Source organism: Pelodiscus sinensis, chromosome 4 (genome assembly GCF_049634645.1).
Source record: "Pelodiscus sinensis isolate JC-2024 chromosome 4, ASM4963464v1, whole genome shotgun sequence".
Lineage (NCBI taxonomy): Eukaryota > Metazoa > Chordata > Testudines > Trionychidae > Pelodiscus > Pelodiscus sinensis.
Window position 1 is genome coordinate 44,819,259 of NC_134714.1, and position 20,741 is coordinate 44,839,999.

General features: G+C 47.9%; 1 protein-coding gene across 2 annotated transcripts in view; it reads right to left on the bottom strand.

Moving 5' to 3' along the window:
• VSX2 (visual system homeobox 2) overlaps positions 1 to 19,437 on the bottom strand; it is a 41,061-nt gene extending 21,624 nt beyond the window's left edge. Inside the window, exons 1-3 of one of the 2 annotated variants that reach the window (XM_075926880.1) lie at positions 18,921 to 19,437; positions 17,565 to 17,649; positions 13,608 to 13,731 (exon numbers count right to left, since the gene is read on the bottom strand). In XM_075926880.1, coding sequence (XP_075782995.1) covers positions 13,608 to 13,731; positions 17,565 to 17,649; positions 18,921 to 19,353 — 642 coding nt within the window. In that variant the 5' untranslated portion in view covers positions 19,354 to 19,437. The remainder of the gene's footprint in view (positions 1 to 13,607; positions 13,732 to 17,564; positions 17,650 to 18,920) is intronic. The other variant, XM_075926881.1, reaches the window with a different exon arrangement.
• Between the last annotated feature and the right edge of the window lie 1,304 nt (positions 19,438 to 20,741).

Consider the following 20,741-nt stretch of genomic DNA (forward strand, 5'->3'; position numbering starts at 1 on the left):
GCCATATACATCACCGCACCGCCCCCCCTTCCTGTCCTACCGGGCCCACCTGAGCAGCGCTCAGCTGGGCCCCAGTGGGGGAACAAGCAGCCCGTGGCTGCATTCCCCCCCCCCTCTCGCCAGGTCTGCTTCCCACCCCCTCTTCCTGCCAGCCAGCCCCCCTGACCACCCGGACACTCCCTCAACAGCGCTGCTTCCCTCCCCCCATCCTCTCCTACAGCCCCCGATCCTCCCCCAGCTCTGCTTCCCACCCCCCTTCCGGTTAGCCCTGCCCCCTTCCCCTCCCTGCATGGCGCCCCACCCCAGTTCCCCTCCCTCCCCATCCGTGGCGCGCTGCGCCGCTCCCAGCTGAGCGGCACTCCCGTGTGACTGGCACAGAGTCAGACTTAGCACTGTCTCCAGGAATTTCCATGTGCAACATCACAGCAGCCTTGAGACATACGTCAATATTATCACCCCTGCATTAGAAAAGGGGAAACGGAGACATAGAACAGCAAAGTAACATAACCCCACGGTCACACACTAAGAGCCAGGACTAGAATTTGAGCAGCCTCTAAATGGTAGCCACCACTTCAAGACAGATTATTGAGATTACAAGACACTCATGCTGCTAACCAGCTCCCACTGTTCTGCTCTGTGCAATATTCATCTCCATTGGGTGGAAATCACTGTAGAGGGAAGCAGGGGAGGGGCTGAGCCAGAGGCTCATCCAGGTTTAAATAATGCCAGGTGAAATATGCACTGGAGGCATGGGGGAGGGAAAGAATGCACACAGCTCCATACCGGGCTTACAATGCAAAGGGGTGACTATCAGTCTATGACACCTCCAGTTAGCACAACATTAATTAGCATGTGAGTTGATCCAGGGGTTTGGAAGCCATCTAGAGAGCCAGATTCAATTCCCTAACTCTACCACAGCTTTCCTGCATGACCTTGGGTAAGTCCCTTAGCCTGGCCGTGCCTCACATCCTTACCTGCATAATGAGGATGACAGCACGTCTCTCCCACAGGGAGGTATTGGGAGGCTTAACCTGTAAAAGATTGTGCAATGCTCAGGTGTCATGGTAATGGGAGCCATTAACATCTACAATGGACAGAATTTCCCAGAAGTGCCTCAGTTGGTTTCAGTTCAAAGGTGGCTAATGGAAAAGTCAGGGCCCAGTAGGTGAGGAAAGCCCACTTGTGATTAAACGTGGCACAAAGAGGTTTAGACATGCAAACATCAAATCTAAGGAGCACTTCAAGATGAAGAGAAACAAAGAATGAGACTGTCAGAGTGGAGCTGGACTTACATCCAAGGAGAGGAAAAGCGGATTCTCCTCTGAAGCAGCATGGTATAGTGTAGCTAATCTCACTTGTTCTTGTTAATAACAATGCATTTGGTACTAACTGCACAGTGTGTAGACGCTCACTAAGGTTAAGGAGTTGGTAACTTTATCAATAGTAGGTCTTTGGTAACATTCTATATTATTTATGCTCCTGGACAATGTGGGGAAGTTTGCCTTATAAAGTTCTTAAAATTTGCAGTCACCCTTCTTGGCTTGATTTGCTTATACCTCACAGCTAATGTAACCCAGAACCTATGCAGAGGGCAAAGGGGTATGGAGCCTCCCAACATCATCCCTAATAACAGGAGTCTGCCCTCGAGGGAGAAGAGGAGACTGAGGCCAGGCCAGCTTTGGAGAGTTCTCGGACCAATGGAAACCACCAGTGAGAAAAGGCAAGTACTGCCATTTAGTTTCACTGTGTCTGGGCACTTTACAGCTCTGCTACAGCCTACATCTCAGCTGCTGTCTTTAGCTACGTCTAGACTACATGCCTCTGTTGTCAGAGGCATGTAGATGAGGCTACCAGGCATAGGAAAATGAAGCGGCGATTTAAATAATCGCTGCTTCATTTAAATTTACATGGCTGCCGCGCTGAGCCGATCAGCTGTTTGTCGGCTCAGCGCGGTAGTCTGGACACGCGGGTGTCGACATCAAAGGCATTTGTCGACCACCCAGGTATGCCTCCTGGAATGATGCCTTTGATGTCGACACCCGCACGTCCAGACTACCGCGCTGAGCCGACAAACAGCTGATCGGCTCAGCGCGGCAGCCATGTAAATTTAAATGAGGCGGCGATTATTTAAATCACCACTTCATTTTCCTATGCCTGGTAGCCTCATCTACATGCCTCTGGCGACAGAGGCATGTAGTCTTTGTCTACTCTTCCTCTTGTACCAGGCACTCTGCCTTGGCCTTCTTTGCCCTGTTCATGACTTCTGAACCTTTTGCTCAATTCTCTCCACTTGAAGTATGCTCCTTGCTCTTTCTGTGTATGAAGCATCCTCATTCCCAGCATTCATCTCCCTCCTCAGACTTACTCCTTTCAGTTGCTTTGCCACACAGATCTCCACCGCATCGGGTTTTTTTCTACTTTGGCTAGAACACAACATGGCTAATGATATAACCTACTGCCCATGTTAAACCCCTCTCTGTGCAGTGCACCCATACCCTTGTTGTCTCTTATTATATCCTTCATCTTCCCAAAGCTCCATTGCCGTGGTCTTCTACTTTCTGGATCAGAAAGGAGTTTTCTGGGTAATGTGGGGACCCTGTTGATGAGGCTTCCTTGGCTTTGTTTGTTATTTAGCACACATGGATAATCAAAATTCCCCAGCAGCTGCTCTTAGAAGAAAACACCAAGAACTGCGCCAGCAAAGTGTCCTCCTTATCGTCTTCTGGTCTGAGGGATCTTTCTGCTTTGTTTTGCATTCCCCCCAAATTATCCATCATTCTTCATTGTCCAGCTGTAGCCCCCTCATACTGCAAATGGCTCTGCCATACTTTGCTACTCCTCCACCTCCTCTTCCCTCTCTCTTCCAGGTAGGTGGTGCCCCTATGCACATTCCAGTCAGTGGGATGACTCCCATGAGTTTCCATCATGCTCACAACATTGTCTGACATGTTGAGGAGACAGGGCCAAGCACCTTGCCCTACACAAGGCACAACTTGGCAGAAAGCACTTACAACACCCTCTTAAGGGGCAGAACTAGGTGTGCCTTTTGCCTACATACTGAAGAACTCTGCATAGCCCCATGCTTCTCTGAGCTCCCACTTCACCCTTCCCTACTCGGGGCTGTGCCTTGCTGGCATCATCAGGCCCCTTGTGTCTTTTAGGAGATCAAAATTTGTTCTGCTTGAGTGATGCTTGCTTCCCGTTCTACCTTCCCAAAGGCATTCCAAAGCTAACTCACAAGCCCTTCTCAACACTGGCAGATCCTACATCAGTGCGGCTTCAGTACCAGCCTTCTCTTTTCTTCTCTTGTACTTGGTACTAGCAGAATCTCTGCTGGGAGGATCAATATCACTCTGTCTTCCCAGGATACTGAAATGGCTCTTGGTCATACCAAGTCGTCCTTTGCTGTTGCCATGGGGACTGTAATCAATGGGAAATTCCTACCATCACTTCCAGCACCATTAGCTTTGGCAGGTAAGAAGCAGCAGATTTTATTGTATTTGATCTATTCCCCATATCTTGTGCTAGGTTTTCACTATAGAATCATCCAGTAGGCTCACATGCCTCTTTTGGTGGGGGCTGTCTTGTACTCCTTACTCTATCCTCTCTGGTTTGTTAAGGATTGTACTTCATCTGTCTCAGTCTTTTCGTACGTGTCATCTCCTTGCTTCAGGACAGGAATCAATAGGCAGTGACTCCAACAATGAGTCTTCTTCTCCTCTTCTTACTTGCTAGCTGCTAGAGTCTTCCATTTTCTTTCTTGATGCTCCAGAACCAGTCATCCATTGTGTTAGCTTGTGATGTTAATGTCATCCCATAGGCAAGCAATGTTAAAGGTATGTGAAGGCTGTATGACCCCATGCTTTGGTACCAAGAAATGCCCTGTGCTCCCTTTTGCATGTGAGTGATTTGTTATCTCCTTTAGTTACATGATCACTTCCCATTTCTCAGATTCAAGTCCACCACCTTTTTCTCCTACACTTGTGTTAATTTCATGGTCCAGTGTAGTTTTATTGTTATAGTGCTTTAGGATAACTTCTCACTGAGGTCTGCTTCTTAATTTAAGCAGAAGCCATGCACAATACAACTGATCACCCTGTAGCAGTACAGCAACTCTTTGGTGAAATTCAGGGGCTGAGGAAGTTCACTGCTCCATTAGCCTTGCTGTTAGCTTAGACAGCTAGTGTGCACTGGCCAATGTCACTAGTATTCTGAGTTGCGTACTCAGGGCTAGAGTTACCTTTTGCAGGCAGACTCACATTACAGGGATAATGCCACCAGCCTGGGTGAAAATGTAGAAGATGCTCCCAGAGGCTCAGCTTCCATCCCTGGCTAGTGCCCCATCCCATCCTGTTCCCCTGCCAGGTAACTAGAGCCCATAAGAACATGAGCCAGAAGCAGAACCTGAGCACAAGGGTCACATCATAGCCAGCTGCTGGCACAAAAGTGAAGAGAAGGTGCCATGAGGCTGTCTTCACTCTTCCTTGCACAACTGCTCTGGTGCCAGTCAGCGTGATGGGCCCTTAATCTGCAGTGCAATGAGCAAGTACAGCTTCTGTGTAAATGCCTCTCCTAGATGCCAGCTGGTCTTCAAAGCCCAGTTCTCCATACTCCACACAGTATCTTAAGGGCAAACAACAGTGGCTATGTAATCAGGAACTGTCCAAAAGGCTGTAAGTGGGAAGCAGCGCCACTGAAAGCACTGGTGTTACTCCCGTGTAAAAGGAGACTTGGGCCCATCAAGAGGCAAGATGGCAGACCTAGGCCTGCACGTCCAAGCTTAATTTCAGCATTTCCAGACTAGGATCCATTTGTGCAGACTGTCTGATCTTCCAGGCAGAGAATGGATCTCGCCCGGTGTGTATAGAGCCCCAGCATGGTGATACCTCAATCACAACTGCTGCTGTAACACAAATAAAGCAACAGGAGCTCCCCAGGAGCAAAGAGTGGAGCCAATTCAGAAGCATTTTGAGAACATTTTCAGCCAGAAGTGGGAGGCACCACACTCATTAGACAGGACAAAAATACCAAGGGAGAGAAAGAGAGAATAGAAAGACAAGGAGGAAACAGCAAAAACAGGATTTGCTTTGGTACCACAATGCTAACCTCACTGGCTAAAAATAACCCTTAACTCAGGAATCCCCGGAGAGGGAGGAGAAATCTGGAATGCAAGAACAGCCCATCAAAGTTCTATGCATGGCCCATCAATTTAGTGTTGCCCACTCGCAGAGATGCCAAATTCCGCTGATTTCCATCCGTGCCATTTTTTTCCTACCCGTATTACTAAAAAGCAAGGGCACATGAAGTGCAGTGCATGCAGATTGCACACCACATTGATTGTGAGAGCCATGTATTCCCACAGCAACCAATCAAGCACTGCTACAGTTCAGTCAGCACACCCCGCAAATTCTAGGCCCTCAGGCACAGTTAGGTTCCCATGGTAGAATAGTTTTGCTATCTTGGTTACAACAATTACTGAGATGAAGGAGGGGCACTCATGAGGCCCACCCACTTGTCCCAGTTGACCATCGCTGCTCTAAGCTAATGTCTCCAACTGCACATGATCTGCTCGCAGAAGTGTTCAAGGCCCTCCCAGCCTTAGCACTGCTTAGATTAGAGTGAGGAGATGCCTGTCTGTTCTCATTGCCTCTAGCCAAGCAGGCCTGCAGCAGGCCTCACAAGCCATCTATGCTATAGAGCATCACTGCAGCAATTTATTCTTCATTTCAGCCTCTGGTTTCTCCCCTGAAAGTGGTCCATACAGACTTCAAGTCAGGGAATGCCAAGAGTAATTTGCATCTGCCCCAGGTCTTATCTCCTGGTTTTGATGCACCCAATGGTTAGGATTCAGGACAAGAATGGCAACATGCTTTTTTATATTTATATAGAGGACCTAACACTGGTGAAACATCATCCAATCACAAGGGAAAGATAGAGGGCAACCAAAAGGCAATATGGCTTAATTCTAGCAAAGAAGAATCAGACAGGTTATAGAGATCTATCAGAGAAAAAGTCTGTAACTCAACAAAATCAGTGAAGAAAAATTGATAAAAATAAAGCAATTAAGGGAAAGACCAAACACATACCACGTATCAGGTCCCTTTGACGTGCACCATAGGGGATGATGAGAATCAACAATTGAAGATATTGGGCCACCCTCCATTTTTTTTCCAACTCAGATCATGAAAAGTTGGGAAAATATCAGAGGATTAGAGACAAGTAACTAACACAGAGATTTAGAGTAAAATTTTCCAGAGCATCTTGGTCCGATTTTCAAAGTCATTGCTGAAAACAGGACTGAGGAGATTTGAAAGTTTTACCCCTAACTTCTATTTCTAGGAAAATATATTGACAAGAGAAACTAGTGTCTAAACTTCTCAGAGGGGTAGGTAGGTTAGTCTGTAACTTTAAAAACCACAGTGACTAGTCCTGGACTACTTGTTTTTCTAATGTCTAAACTGTCACAGCAGTACTCGGCCATGCAGAAAGCTCCCTCATATTTTCTGGACCATGGTCCTAGCTGTCGTGGGGAAAGCAAGAGCTAGGCACCCAGTGTTGCAGAAGAGTGGGTGGGAGTAAAGTAAGCTATTCCCTAACAAGGTCCTAAAGAACTCACTCCTTCAGCTCAAGGAGAAATGGGAGAGGAACAGTCTCTCCTGACTCACAGTTCATTCCCTTTTCCATGGGCAGTGAGAGTGTGTTGCTTCTTACTTTAAACTGGCCCCTTAACATCTAGTAGGCAGAATCGCAAACAACAAGCAGCAGTATGAGGTATTAAAACATTTAAAAAATGAGTTCTGAACATTAATTTGTGTAGCTGAAGGAAGTCAATAGATTGAATGCATTTGTAGTTTAATAGAGTCCTGGAAAGCTGGGTCGCAAAAATATTAATTAATTAATTAATTAATGTTACTATAACAGAGCCCCTTGCACATGGAATGCCACTCAAGTGAGTCCATTTTCACTTTAACTCCTTCCCAAAGTTCACTTCTACCACAATGCCTACAAGAAACTAATCAGTTATTAATAGCTAAATAGGGATAATTTACATAATAAACATGAAAAATATATGACACTAAGAGGAGATATTCCAGACACTCCATTTATTTCTTGCTTACTCTACATCACATCTCCTTCCCACAACTCAACCCTAGCCATGCCCCAGGAATTATTAGATGATGTTATCTCTGTTGAGGAGACAGAATAGGCTAAATAGTTCTTTAACAAAAAAGCTGGTTCCCAATTAACTGATACCTGAAACTGCACCATATTCACTGGGGCTATGTCTAGACTGCAGGCTTCTTTCGAAAGAGGCTCTTTCGAAAGCATCTTTCGAAAGAGCCTCTTTCGAAAGATCGCGTCTAGACTGCAGGCGGATCTTTCGAAAGAGCAATCCGCTTTTTTGAAAGAGAGCACCCAGCGAGTCTGGATGCTCTCTTTCGAGGAAGCCCTATTTACATTGAAGAACGCCTTCTTTCGAAAGAGGAACTTTCGAAAGAAGGCGTTCTTCCTCGTGAAATGAGGTTTACCGCCATCGAAAGAAAAGCCGCGTTCTTTCGAAATAATTTCGAAAGAACGTGGCTTGAGTCTGGACGCAGGGGAAGTTTTTTCGGGAAAAGGCTACTTTTCCCGAAAAAACCCCTGAGTCTGGACACAGCCTGGTTGTTTAACTAGGAGTGTAACCAGTCCTTTTTTTGTGATGGTACGCCCCGGGACAGCACCTATTTTCCCTGCATAACTTAAATGAATTGCATTCCCCTTGGGCATAGCAGCACCTCTTTTCCTGGGGCAGCTGGGCTCCCGACGGAAGCCCACTCAGGACACACAGCTCTTAAAGGGGCTGCAACGGCATATCGGTCCCCAGCCCCGGCTCCCCCCCCACCCCCAACAACTTTTCCCCCAGAATACTGGCACCTTTTTTCTTACAAAAAAAGAAGCACTGGGTGTAACTATGACCTGCTTTTGTGCCGTATGCTGGCCTAGTTTCCCCCTTCAAGAAGGGCATAGAAAAGTTTTAGTGAGCAGGAAAAATTTCTCCCTCATCTGATCTTTACCTATCACATGGTACTTACACAGAAAAGAGATGATCTCATAATAGGGTGGATGTGTCTCATTCACAGCATTTCACGTGAAGATGCAAGTATCAAAAGTGAATATCAAAAGGCAAATTTCCCTGCTTTTGATATTTGCATCTTCACATCAAATGCTGTGAATGAGAGACATCCATGCTGACTTAATTAGACTAACATGGCTACATTTCTATCACGACTTAATTAGCTTCATCGATACTGGTCCTACAATTGACAGGCAACTTCTTTTGCTCTAATATATACCCTGGATTCTGTAATTTCCACTCCAACTCATCTGACGAAGTGGGTTTTACCCACAAAAGCTCATAACCTAATACATTTGTTAGTCTCTATGGTGCCACAGGACGGCTCGTCATTTTTACAGTTAGATATTGTAATATTAGAATTACGTATTGGAGTGTGTAGCCAGAGATTCTTCAGACTTTCTCCAGTTGAATTATCCTCCTTTGGCCCCTCACTTTAGAGCAGTTTTGCATAACTAGAATATACTTAACCTCTATTTTCCTGTATAAACACTGTTAGTATGAACTTCCTTCTTGATCCCCCTGCAATTAATTACCTTCTCCCCACTCTTCCAGTCCCAATCTCAGTTAAACTTCTTTAACAACTGCAGAGTGATATTAAAATTTATTTTGACAGCTGGCAGATAAAAGATCATCTTTATAATTCTGTACTAGCACAAAAATCCATCAGTTGTTTGGAGTTTCTCAACTTAACCCACTTCTGTCTAGCAGCAGTGTTGAAGCCATTATTAGAATGGTGCAGACACTGCTCACACCCTTCCAAACAGCACTGCATCCTTGTGGAACCACAAATCCTAGATACCTCATTTGAATACATCCCTTTTCCTAGACAGTCTAATTTTACCTGCTGTGATATAATTGTTTACTCATCATATGAAGGTTATACTGACTAGAGTTACCAGAATTCTTAAATACATTCTATTCCTTTCTACTTTCTATAATGATTGATCATTTCCCCTAGGAGATAATCCTAATTTCCATCCAAAAGTAAACAGGCAGGGTCTTACTAGATGTACCCAATTTCTTGATAAAACTGGTCAGATACATTCCTTTGATCAGTAAGCAACAGTCTAATTACACCAACATACCAGTATTTAAATAATCCTATACTTGGCCTTTTACAGGCAATAGCACTTTGACGACAAGAAGCTTACCACACTTGGAAAATATAATGTTTTAGATAATCAGCATTTAAATGCATCTAAAATCCACACAATCTATTTAAGAGACTAGGACTCTTCCTGTAAGAAGTATATAGGCAAAGTTGAATATTAGGTTCCTTATAACAGAGTGCCTATATTTTGGGGAAGAGACCAACCAGATTCACAAGTCAAGTGTAGACACACCCTCTAGTCCTAAACATGGGCATAGCCAGTAGCAGCCTGCTTAGCCCCAGACAGATTGGCAGCAATTTATTTTTGATAAATGTTGCTTCATTTCTGCTATAGGCTCTTTCAAACATGTGTGATGGGATTACACATTAATACCAATATGTTGTGAAATGCAAGTTAGTATGAGGGGGAGAGAGAACCTGCTAGAGGAGGTTTACTTATGCTGCCCAGTGAGGAATCCCTCATGCTTCTTCTATGAGCATCTGCTTCACTTAAGCATGAGACATCCTTACAAAAAGGAATCTCACTCCCCTAAAAGCTAATATCGATATTATCTCATTGCCTGGGCACCAGGGAATATTTTTATTATGTCCTATACATGATATCAAAACAAGAAACTATCCGTATTTGATACCTGTTAAGAACACATGGTGCTTTGCTGCAGATAGTGCTTGTGTGAATAGTTCTAATACACCACTTTATTTCAGTGTTTCCATTTACTTCTGTATGTATTTTAATATTGGTCTCTGTTTGCAACCTCCCAAAAGTAGATTCGTAAATAAAAACAAAGGGTGGTGATAAATGGCAATATGCAAGATGGGTCCAATGGGAATATGCAGGGATAGGCATTAGGGCCAGTCTTATATAACTTCTTTATTAATGATCTAGAAGAGGGAGTGTATAGCATGTTAATGAAATTCACAGATGGTACTAAATTGGGAGGAGCTGCAAATCCCATAAGGACAGAGAAATAGAGGGCCCTGGAAAGATTAGAAACATGGGCAGGGAATAAGGAAAGATTCAGTTTAGGGAAAAAAATTGAAATCCACAGTACAGAAAGGAAGAGGGAAACCTGGCAAGCAGGAATGTCCAAAGGAGACTTAGACAGACAGGACTTTGCAATATGATGTGGAATCAAAACCAAGTCAACACCAGTTTGGGGAGAGATCTGCTGAAGGACTCAGGAAAGTAGTGGTCCCGCGCTATACAGCACTGATGTAAACTCATTTAGTATGTTCAAATAGGCTCTTAAGCCCTTGTTTCCAGAAAGACTGACAAATTGGAGGGAGCTCAGAAAAGAGAAACCAAAAGGCGTTGGAGAGATTGATTTATGAGAAATGATTAAAAACAGATATTGTAGCTTGGATAAGCAATGACTAATGGTTGGAGAGTAGAGATTGGTGGGGAGAGGAGAACAAGTTAACAATCTCCAGCTATTTAGAGGGTGTAAATCCCAATGCTGATGCGAGAGATTATTCAGGCTAGTACCAAAGAGAGTGTGACTAGACATAGCTTAAAAAGGAGGAAGTGAGGCCAAATATCAAGTACTAATTTTAATCTTCAGCATCATCTTCCCAATATGTGAAGAAGCTTATAACACCGAAAAGCAGCTGGGGAAACACAAGAAAATATACAATAAAGGAACAGTTATGAACTGGCCCGTTGGAGAGAACCTGCATGATGTAAAAGCATCAGAATCTCTTAGGAGACTGTATATAACTCTCTGATCCCTGTCCTGGCATGAGATACTCATGTTCCCCCTCCAATAATGTCACAAAAACCTACCATTTCCCATACTATCCCAGTTTCACTAATGATCCCTCCTCTTTGTGATACCAGTGTCACGACTAGCGTGATGCTAATTACACTCCTGATACAGGGGCTGCTCCTTCTACCTGGGTCTAATCTAGTTCCAGTTGAGCAGGCTGATCACAACAATGACAAATTATGGCACAGAAGTTGCCTAACAGTTTATCACTGGCTATTGACAGAGTAAAATATAAATAGCAATTCAGTGAATGAAGTAGTAATTGTCAGGGGCTATTCAGCTCCTAAATAACACAGATCACAAGAGGTATCTAACTGGCTCTCCATTTAATTCTGTCTTGATAGAAGCATCAGGACCTACCCATCACAATGCAATCCCAACATGGAATACAAGAAACAAGAGACCTTATTCTATCCATTCCCATTTCAGGTTATGGGTCAATCAATTATTTGAGGCCTGCTGGAAATCAGCACTTAGGACAACATCAGTAATATCACTAGAAGTCATGCCAGAACAACAGAAGGATTGGACCTGACTTTATCAGCATGATACATTTGATTAGCACAAGCATTTGGTGGAGGAAAATGTGTTGCAAAAAAAAATGTGGAACTCTTTGGTTTGAGAGTCTCTCTGCATTCCTCCATCTCCACTGCCCCTCCCATACCTCAATAATTTACAGCATCAATCCTGTGTCCTTGATTGATCTCTAAGGTTCTTGTGAGCCCATGGAATGGGCTGTCTACCAGCACTGAAGATATAGCCAGGTAATGGTGTATTGGTCCCCCGGGTGCAGGGAAGAAGCAGTGAAAAAGGCATAAACTGGAAGAGCAAATCTGAGTGAGGTGCACAGTTGAAGGAATTGGGGGAGGGGGGGGAAGAGAACAAGCAGCTTAGTGTGGAACCCAGGCCAAGCCCTTCACAGAGAGACCAAGCTGCATCAGCTAGAGAAGCAGCTGCCACAAGTATGCAGAGCAATAAAGCCAAGTTTCAACCCTGCAAGCCCAGAAACTGGGTCCACGCAGTAAGTGACACCAAAAGGGCTCAACTTTTTTCTGCTCTGTTCCTGTGCTTTGTACGGGAACTAGGAGCAGAGGCCAAGAAAGATAAAGCAGAGGTGACTTTCAGCCACCTTTGTGATCCTCACATTCTTGGACTGACAGGGTCTTACACCGCCTTGGACAGTAGCTGTGGCAGTTGTAAGTATTCTTCTACCTTCTGTTTTGGCCTCAACGATTGCCTATGGGCTGTTTGCCAGCCTATAATAGTCACAGAACAGTAGTCTCCAAGCATACCCCCTCCCTTTCTACCCTGACAGGCCCTATGCCCAAAGCTGTTTTAGGGCATCTGCACACATAGGTTACGTCTACACTGCAGGCTTCTTGCATAAGAAGCACTTATTGGAAGACGTCTTCCGCAAAAACTTCTTGAACAAGAGCGCGTCCCACACTGCAAAAGCGCATTGAAAACAGCGATGCACTTTTGTGAAAGAGCATCCAGACTGCATGAACACTCTCTCGAAAGTAAGCTTGGATTGCTATGCACAGAATGGTCATCAGGGCACCTGTGCTTTTTCCTCTTTGCATGCAAAAAACCCATCTTCCCCTTCCACACACATCTTTTTGTGAAAGAGCTCTTCCGCAAAAAGGTGTTCTTCCTCGTAGAATGAGGAATACCTAGGCTAGAAAAACCCCTCCGTTCTTTCGATTTTTTTGCACAAAAACGTGCTTGAAGTGTGGACATTCTGTGAGTTTTTTCAGAAAAATGACAGTTCTGTGCCACCCAGGGAATCTAATGGGGCTATTTTCCAAGGGCTGCTTTTGCCCCCTTTATGATGCCAGAGGGAAATAAAAAGGCAAAGGTTCAATGGAAAAATGAGCCACAAAGGTTTTCTTGAAACAAAGAACACAAAAGGTACATGCACAGGACAAATTTAGATTCTCGCCCATATTTGAGTTCACAATACAATCTTATTCATGGCTACACTAGGCAATCTGATGCACTTCTAGACAGTGACATCAAGCCCTCTTTGTGCCTCCAGGAGAAGAGAGACTAGCTGTTCCATTATGTCAGTGCTCCAATTTGTACCAGGCTGAGATTGGGGATTTCTCAGTTCTGGGACTGGGTCTCTATGGAGTTTCCTCTTTGACCATGTCCACAGAATTCCTTAGGGGCAGCAAGACATGGCTATCTAGGGCAATTTGACCATTTTGGACACTTTCAATACAGCAGCTCCTCATTTTTGGGTTATTTTTCTATTCTGCCTATTGTAAAATACATCCATTATCCTGTGCACCTTTAGTTAGGTGCTATGAAATGTAACAAAAAAACCCACACAAGACAGTACACTACAGTATAGCACACACATACTTACAGCAGCACACAATGCAACCTCACATACAAAACATCACACACATACACCAAACAGATTTTTGCAAAAAAGCACAGAAAATGACAGCCTAGAGGTTTTGGTTATGATAAGGGGAGTTTTATTCAGTGTAATAGGACCATATCTATGCTGGAAGCTTCCACGTCCTCTCCTTAGGGATAGAATGAACACTTCTTGGGATGGGAGGGATACAAGGATTGTTCTAAGGGCCCAGAGAGGTAGGATTACCTGTATCCTGTCTTCAGGCAGTTCTGTTTTCATAGCCAGCATCTCTCTGGCATAGACATCAGGATAGTGGGCCTCATTAAAGGCCTTTTCCAGCTCCTCCAGTTGGTAAGATGTGAAGATTGTCCTGAGGGGAGTAAAACTCAATGATCAGAATACAGAGAAAGCTGAATAGTCAGAGATGGAGAAATAAAGAAAAGAAAATCTGAGAAACTGTATAACATGTGTAGATTGTGTTTTACTGTTATTCTGTGGACAGAAGGTCAGGCCCTTGGCTAAGAGAAAGCTCAGAAAGTGCCAGGACATTGTGTTCTTTTACAGTCACAAGTCACCTTCCCTCACAGCCACTGCCTCCTCTAGGCAGCCCCTCTTCCAGTTTCTCCCCCCCGCCACCCGAGAGGAACACTGAGATGACTTTTACAATTTCTAGATTAGATCTCAGACATTATTTCTTTCCAAAAGACACCGAAGCATCTCTCTTCCCCTTTTTACAAGCACTATGGTCCTCTTTATGTTTGCCACACAGACACTCCAGAAGATTGCACTGAGGCACCAATGAGGAATGGCATTGTTCTCAACATCTCACCCCTCCCAAGGTTCTCTCTGCTTACAAACACACCAACCCCTCACATCCAAGTCCCCGAGGGTTTTACTCACAGTTCTCACTTCTATAACCGGTCAGTTCTTCCCCTCATGCATGCTACCTCCAGCCACTCACCCCCTGCCAGTTCCCTTCCTCAACTTCTACAGGGGAACCCAGAACAGCCCATCTCCCTCCCTTCCTCCTGATTTGCATTCCCCCATCACCCATTGGAAAGCCTTCCTGACTGCCTGAATGGTCAGTTGCCCCAACCTTGCCCCATTCTCAGCGGAGGATGGGCAGACTGAAAATTTTAAAAAAATCAGCAACTGGAAGCTGAGACAGATGAAAGCGTAACTCCAGGGGAATGCAAAAAGATTCCAACAATGGGGAAGTAAGGTACCCAGACCTTCTTCACTTCCCTGGTGCAAAAATCCTCCCAGAACATCAGGCTATCTGCAAGCCCTTTGAAATGCCAATTTCTAAGTCTTGTCAGCCTACACTGCTGCCAGCATTCTAATGGGGTTTTTTTTTAAATCAGACTTGCCTTTAAAGTAAATAATCAAACCAAAGGACAGAAGGTACAGTGCTCAGAACTTTTTAAAAATCTTTCAATAAAATAAACTAGAGTTTCAAACGAACCTACACCTTCCCAATAGCAAAAACAGAAAGTCTCAGAATTACATTCCAACATTGAAAACCTAAGAATTCCACCTGATCAATAACATTATTAACAAGAGGGGCTTGTGAATGCAGGGGACCCAGTCTGCAATCAGATCATTATTTAAATTTACTCCTAAATCTGCTCTATGTTCTCCTGCTCTCGTAGAATCACGGACACTGAGATGAAAAAAAAGACCTATTAGCTCATCCTATTAGCTTTTTTCCCAACACAGTATGGGATTATTTCTGATTGTATATTCTCTAGTTTTTAAATGACCCAGGTGCTTGGAGCATCTACCATCATCAGATGATGCCAAAGCCTAGTGTAGCTCACTGGCTGAATATATATCCTGAAATTCATCCTAAATTTTCCCTTTTAAAACATCTGATTAGTCCAAGTCCCTTTTACCACAATACATAATCCCTCCCCCAGTTATCACTTTGCACAGATAGAGCAGACATATTAGGCAGTTTTAAGCTATTTTTTATTAAAAAAACCAAAAAGTTTGTTACTATTTAAAACAATCTGAAAATTATAAACAAATCCAAATCCTGTTTCCAGTCTCTTGATCCATTTCTAGTCCTGATCCAATTGTGATCTTTATTCCAATCCTAATTGAGATCTCACCCATCCCTGAACCCAATCCAGTTCACAAAGGAAATGAGTCGATATTTACTCATGGTTATGGGGTAACTATAAAACTGTTTGATTTGAAAGTATGTCACATAGGTCACTAGTCAATCCCCCTGGATTGGAGTAGGACCTCCAGCAGGGAATCTAACCCATCCTGGGATATTTAGTTTCTTTCTGCACTGTATCCTATCTAGGCTTTCACTAGGGCATCTTTTAATCCACCCATCCTGAATTGTGGCAGATTGATTTAATTATTCTTAAACCACCCTGATAAATGGCCGTCCCACCTCCTTTTGTCCTGAATATCCCAGGCCATGGCAGACCCAAAATTGAGCGAGGTGCTTCTAGTTATTCCTGTAGTGCCTAAAGTTTGTGAAGCTCTGTGATTTTTAGCTGAATTTTATAGATGGGTAATAGAGGCAATGAGAGGCAAAACAACACATAATCTATACCAGCACTGGAAACTGAACCTAGATCACCATTCTATGATGCTAGTGCCTTAAACAAGGCATCCTCCTGCATCTAGCCCTGCAGCTTTTCTCCCTGATTCTGAACATCTTCAATACTTTAATAACAAATAAGTGATTGATAGAAGCTGCTATTTGCCTAATAAATGATCCTAAGATTGCTCTACTGCATTGCAGAGTCCAGTCTCAATAACCTCACTACTCTCATTTCTAGGGCTCTGGGATAAATGGTTGTCACTGTAGGAAATATTTTTAAACTATCAGCACCTGCACATCTTCTGAGTAAAGTAGTAGCCTGGATCTAGAGCACTTGGGAAGAAATCCCCAAGAGTAACTTAAAAAAATATATAAACAAACAAGCTTTTTTATGACACCCTCACAATAACCCTTTAACATACTGTTCTGTATATTACATATAGAGGATCAGATTAATATTCAAAGAAACTAGCTAAAGATTCTGCCTTGCTGGCTGAAGAGCCCTTTCCTTCCTCAGAGCCCACTAGCAAAGATGATCAAATTTGTAAATACTCATCCTCTCTTTGTGGCATTTCTCTTCTTTTTATACTTGGCATGAAAGCTTTTCTTATTAGAAAGACCATCCACATTTTAGTACATCATAATTGCATCTGTGGAAGGGTCAGGTATTTCCAATAATGTGCAATACACTGCCAACAATTAAAAAGAATAATTTGCTGTTCTGTTTAAAATGCAGACCCTTCATCAGAGCATTAAGGAAACAGGTCAGGGGATCTCTAGGAAGCCGACATTTTGTCATAAAATTGATATCTTTATTAATTTCCTCCCCAAACCTCCTAACTCTTGGGCACAACCACCTCATGTGCAAATATGTCCCCAATTCCCTGCAACCCCTTCAACAGAGTGCCTCTCTAGTTGCAAACATAAGCTGGATCTTAACTGGAGTCAAACCCCGGAATCCTACTCCCTTTGACAGGGGAGCAGAAGATACAAGGTTCCCTTCAGATAGGTTCCTCCCTCTTGGTCAGAGTTCAGTTCAGACCTGAGCCCTGCGCCTATGGTCTGAATGAGCTCTTACTGAAGGGTGCTTGGACTGCCATAGAGGAGGGAGAAGGGAGTGAATACAGAAAGGAGGCAGGGTTAGACCCAGTGTGGGGCCTGGCGTGGCTAGCTTGCCAATCATTCGTTCATGTGTATTTCTATTTTTATGAAATGTTCTTTTATTTGAAGCCCCTCAATGGTACAGCAAGTCTACGCAAGCAGAGAGTCCTTTCCCTTCAGCCTTCCTCACTAGCCCCTGCCTTTGCCTGTTACACCGACCGATTGCAGTTGGTCCAGTGCAGGCCCCGTGCAGCCGCGAGGTGCAGCACGCACGGATCCAACCTCTCATGGAGCCCTAGGCTGAAAATCTTGGGGGGGAGGAGGGGGCAGGCGCTGCACCATCCCGTGCCTCTGCGTAGCGCCCAGGGCCCGGGACAGAAAGGACAAATACGGCTCCGAAAGGCCTAAAGGTACCAGCCACGGTCGGGGCAGATTCTGCTGCTGGGGGCCGGCGTGGGGTCCCGGGGTTACCCTGCGGAGCCGGACTGGCAGAGGCCGGGGCTCGGGGCGGGCAGGCTGGGGCCGGGCGGCTCTCCTACCTGTGCCGTCTCTTCTTCCGCTTCTTGCTCTGGTTCAAGGAGGATTTGGACATTTTCCTGTCGCTGGAAGAAACATCCTCGGAGTCTGGGAAGAGAAGCGCGGCACAGATTGAGGACCGGCTCGGGGACTCGCCTCTCCCAGCTCCGCAGGGGCTCCCGGCGCCTCCTCCCCGGGCAGGTCCCGGGCTCCCTGCCCGGCGCGGGCTGCCAGGGGCTGGCACGGCCCTTGCTCTGCCCCTCGCGGGGGTCTCGCCTGGGGTTTCGTTGCCTCGGCGGAGATTTCGTTGCGATCCCGCCGCGCAGCCCCCGGCCCGGCCGGGCGAGGCTGAGCCCTCTTGGCGCTGAGTCCTGGGGGTGGCTCGGGGCTCGGCCGCCTTTTGCTCCCCGGGGGCCCGGCTGCGCGGGGCCGGTTCTTTGGCGCCTCGGCCCCGGGTTCCCCCGGTTTCGTTGGGTTTTAATTCCAGGCGGGATTTAAACCCCCGCCCCGGGGAAGGCGGAAAATCCCCGCGCTGAGCCCGCGCCCCCGGGACCCGCCGCGATCGGGCTCTGCGGGAATAAAGCGCCCAGCTCAAGCCGGAGGCGCCGGCCCATTCGCGGAGCCGCCCGGCCGCTCCTGCCCTGTATTCGCCGCCCGGGGGTTGTTCGTTCCCCCCTGGCCGGGGCCGTTCCGGCAGCTCGGGGTCCCCCTGCCTCGCCCAGCAGCGGCGGGTACCGGGCGCCGGGACCCGGATTTCGATGCAATCGGCTCTGCCGTGGGGCAGGGATCGGCCGGGCTTGCCCGAGGGGCGGCGGGATGGGGCGACCCGCTCCGGCCCCCCTCGGCCCGGTTCGGTCCGATCCCCTTGGCCCCGGTTCGGCTCGGCCCACCTCGGTCCCTGTGCCCGATGGGCATTTGCGATGCGGTCTCAAGGGGTAGGCGGCCGGGCGGCCCTGCGGGAAGGGGGGAGGAGGAATCGGTCGGATATTCACTAACTTTTCCCCGGGCAGCTGCGGGGGAAGCGCGCCCGGCCTGGCCAGGGGCTGCAGGGCAGGCGGCGGGGCGGATCCTCCCGTCTAGCAAACGGACGACGGGGCTTCCATTTGCTCGCAAACGAATTAGGGGCCCCGGAGCCTCGGGGGTCCGCGCCCCTCCGGCTCCGGGAAGCCTCGGCCACTGCGCCCCGCACCCCCGGGGCCCCGCATGTGGCACCCGCCGGCCGGGGGCTCCCACCCCGAATTCATCCCCCTGGAGCTGGAACGAATTTTAATAACCCCGGGAGGGGGCTTCTCTGCCGCCCTGGCTCCAAGCCCTCGGACCCGGGCGCAGAGACCCCGGGGAGCAGCCCCGGCTATGGAGGCGCAGCAGCCTGAGCCTACCTGAGCTGGCCGTCTGGCTGGTGTCCAGCTGTCCGGGGGCCCTGGCCAGGGGCGGCAGGTGCACGCTCTGGGGGTCGGACAGCACCTCCAAGAAGGTGGGCTGCGTGTAGAAGCTGGGGATGCTGCCCGCCCCCAGGAGCCCCATGCTCACGCCGCCTACGCCGGCGGGGCTGAGCACGGAGCGGGCCGCCAGCAGGTGCCCGGCGGGCAGGGAGTCCAGGGCAGACCGGGGGTGCGAGGGCGGCTCCTTGTTCAAGCCCAGGATCTCCTGGATGCCGAAGCCGGTGCACCTGGGTGGCGTGGGCCCGGAGCTGGGCTTGGCCCCGGCGGCGGCCCCTGCCCCAGGCGCGGCCCCAGGCGCACCGGCCGCGCTGTCGGGTTTGGCTTTGCTGGGCAGGCTGTGGGCGAGCGCGTCCCCCGCTTTGCCCGTCATGCTGCGGCCGGCCGGTCCCTAGTGCCCGCTCCCGGGAATGCTCGGGAGCCCCCGGCTCAGGCCCCTTTTATCCGCCCAGCCTGGAGCCCAAGTGGGGTCAGAGCCGAGCAGCCAATCACAGGGGCCAGCCGCGATTAGGAATTCCAAAAAGCCGGCAGGCTCGGCACTGGCAGCGGAGGGGCCGGGGGGAGGCGGCCTGGGACACGGGGCCGGGGGGAGCCCGGGAGATGGGGGAGCCCTGCGGAGGCGGCAAGGACCTGGGGGCTGCCTGGGATGGAGGGATCGGGGCAGCCGGGAGAGGGGCCTTGCGGATCAGCTGGGCCGTGTGTTGTCACTGATGTCCAGCGCTCCCAGCCAGGCGCGGGGCTGCGGGGCTGGTGTGGAGCCACTCGCCCCAGCCAGCCGCTGGCCCGGAGACCGGGCGGTCTGAGCGGGGCTGTGGCAGGGGCGTGTAGAAGGCAACCCCGGGATGGGGCGTCCCCCACAGGCCCGGCAGGCTGGGGGCATTTGGCCTTTGAAATAAGCGGACACAAAGGCAGGAGCCACCACCAGGCCGCTTGCTGCTAGAGACCGAGGGGCGGGGGCCGCACAGCCCCCCAGCCGCTGTTAGCGCCTTTGTTGAAGGGGGGAAATGATGCGAGGACAGGAGCGGACCGAGGAGCGATGTGGTGCCAGCGCCCGGCCGTGCCCCAGCTGAGGGAGCGTTGCTGAGGCCCAGCACAGATCTCTGAGCCAGCCAAGGCACAAGCTGAGGCGCTGTGTCCCCGACCCTGTGGGAGAGAGACACAAAGTGGAACTGAGGATGCCGGGAGCTGAAGATGTGGTGAGATTCCTCCAGCACAAGGAGCTTTCTTAGTTGCATGATGATTTCTGAGGAAAAGTAGTTTAAACAACAAAAAGGAGGGTCTCTCCAGTTTGTGTGGACCAGAGGTAACCTAGGGACTGACCTGAGTTGTGTTCCTTGACCTAAGGTAAGTGGAGAGTATAGCCATAGGAGATACACACTGTACATTGCATCTCCCCACCCAGATCCACACAGTGGGGTAAGGAGTGCAGACAGAGGAAGACCCTTCCAACCTCTAGGCATAGGGCACCTAAAGCTGGGCAGCAGGCAGGGCATCTCCTTGCTGCTTGGGCATGAGGAGAGCCCTGGTCAAAGCCTCCACTTCCAGGAAAGATCTCCTAATTCTCAAGCCTACATTTCATCTCTTGCCTCTTAGGATAACCTGTTTGTCACCCTCATGATCCTCTACTTTTTCAAGTTTCAAGTTTATGCCAATAAACTCAAGTGATAATAATTGCAGTTGCACCCACAGGATGTGCACAGTGTTTTCCAACCACATTAGAAGGCTGTATTGACAATTATTGCGTGGCATATTTCACCTCTG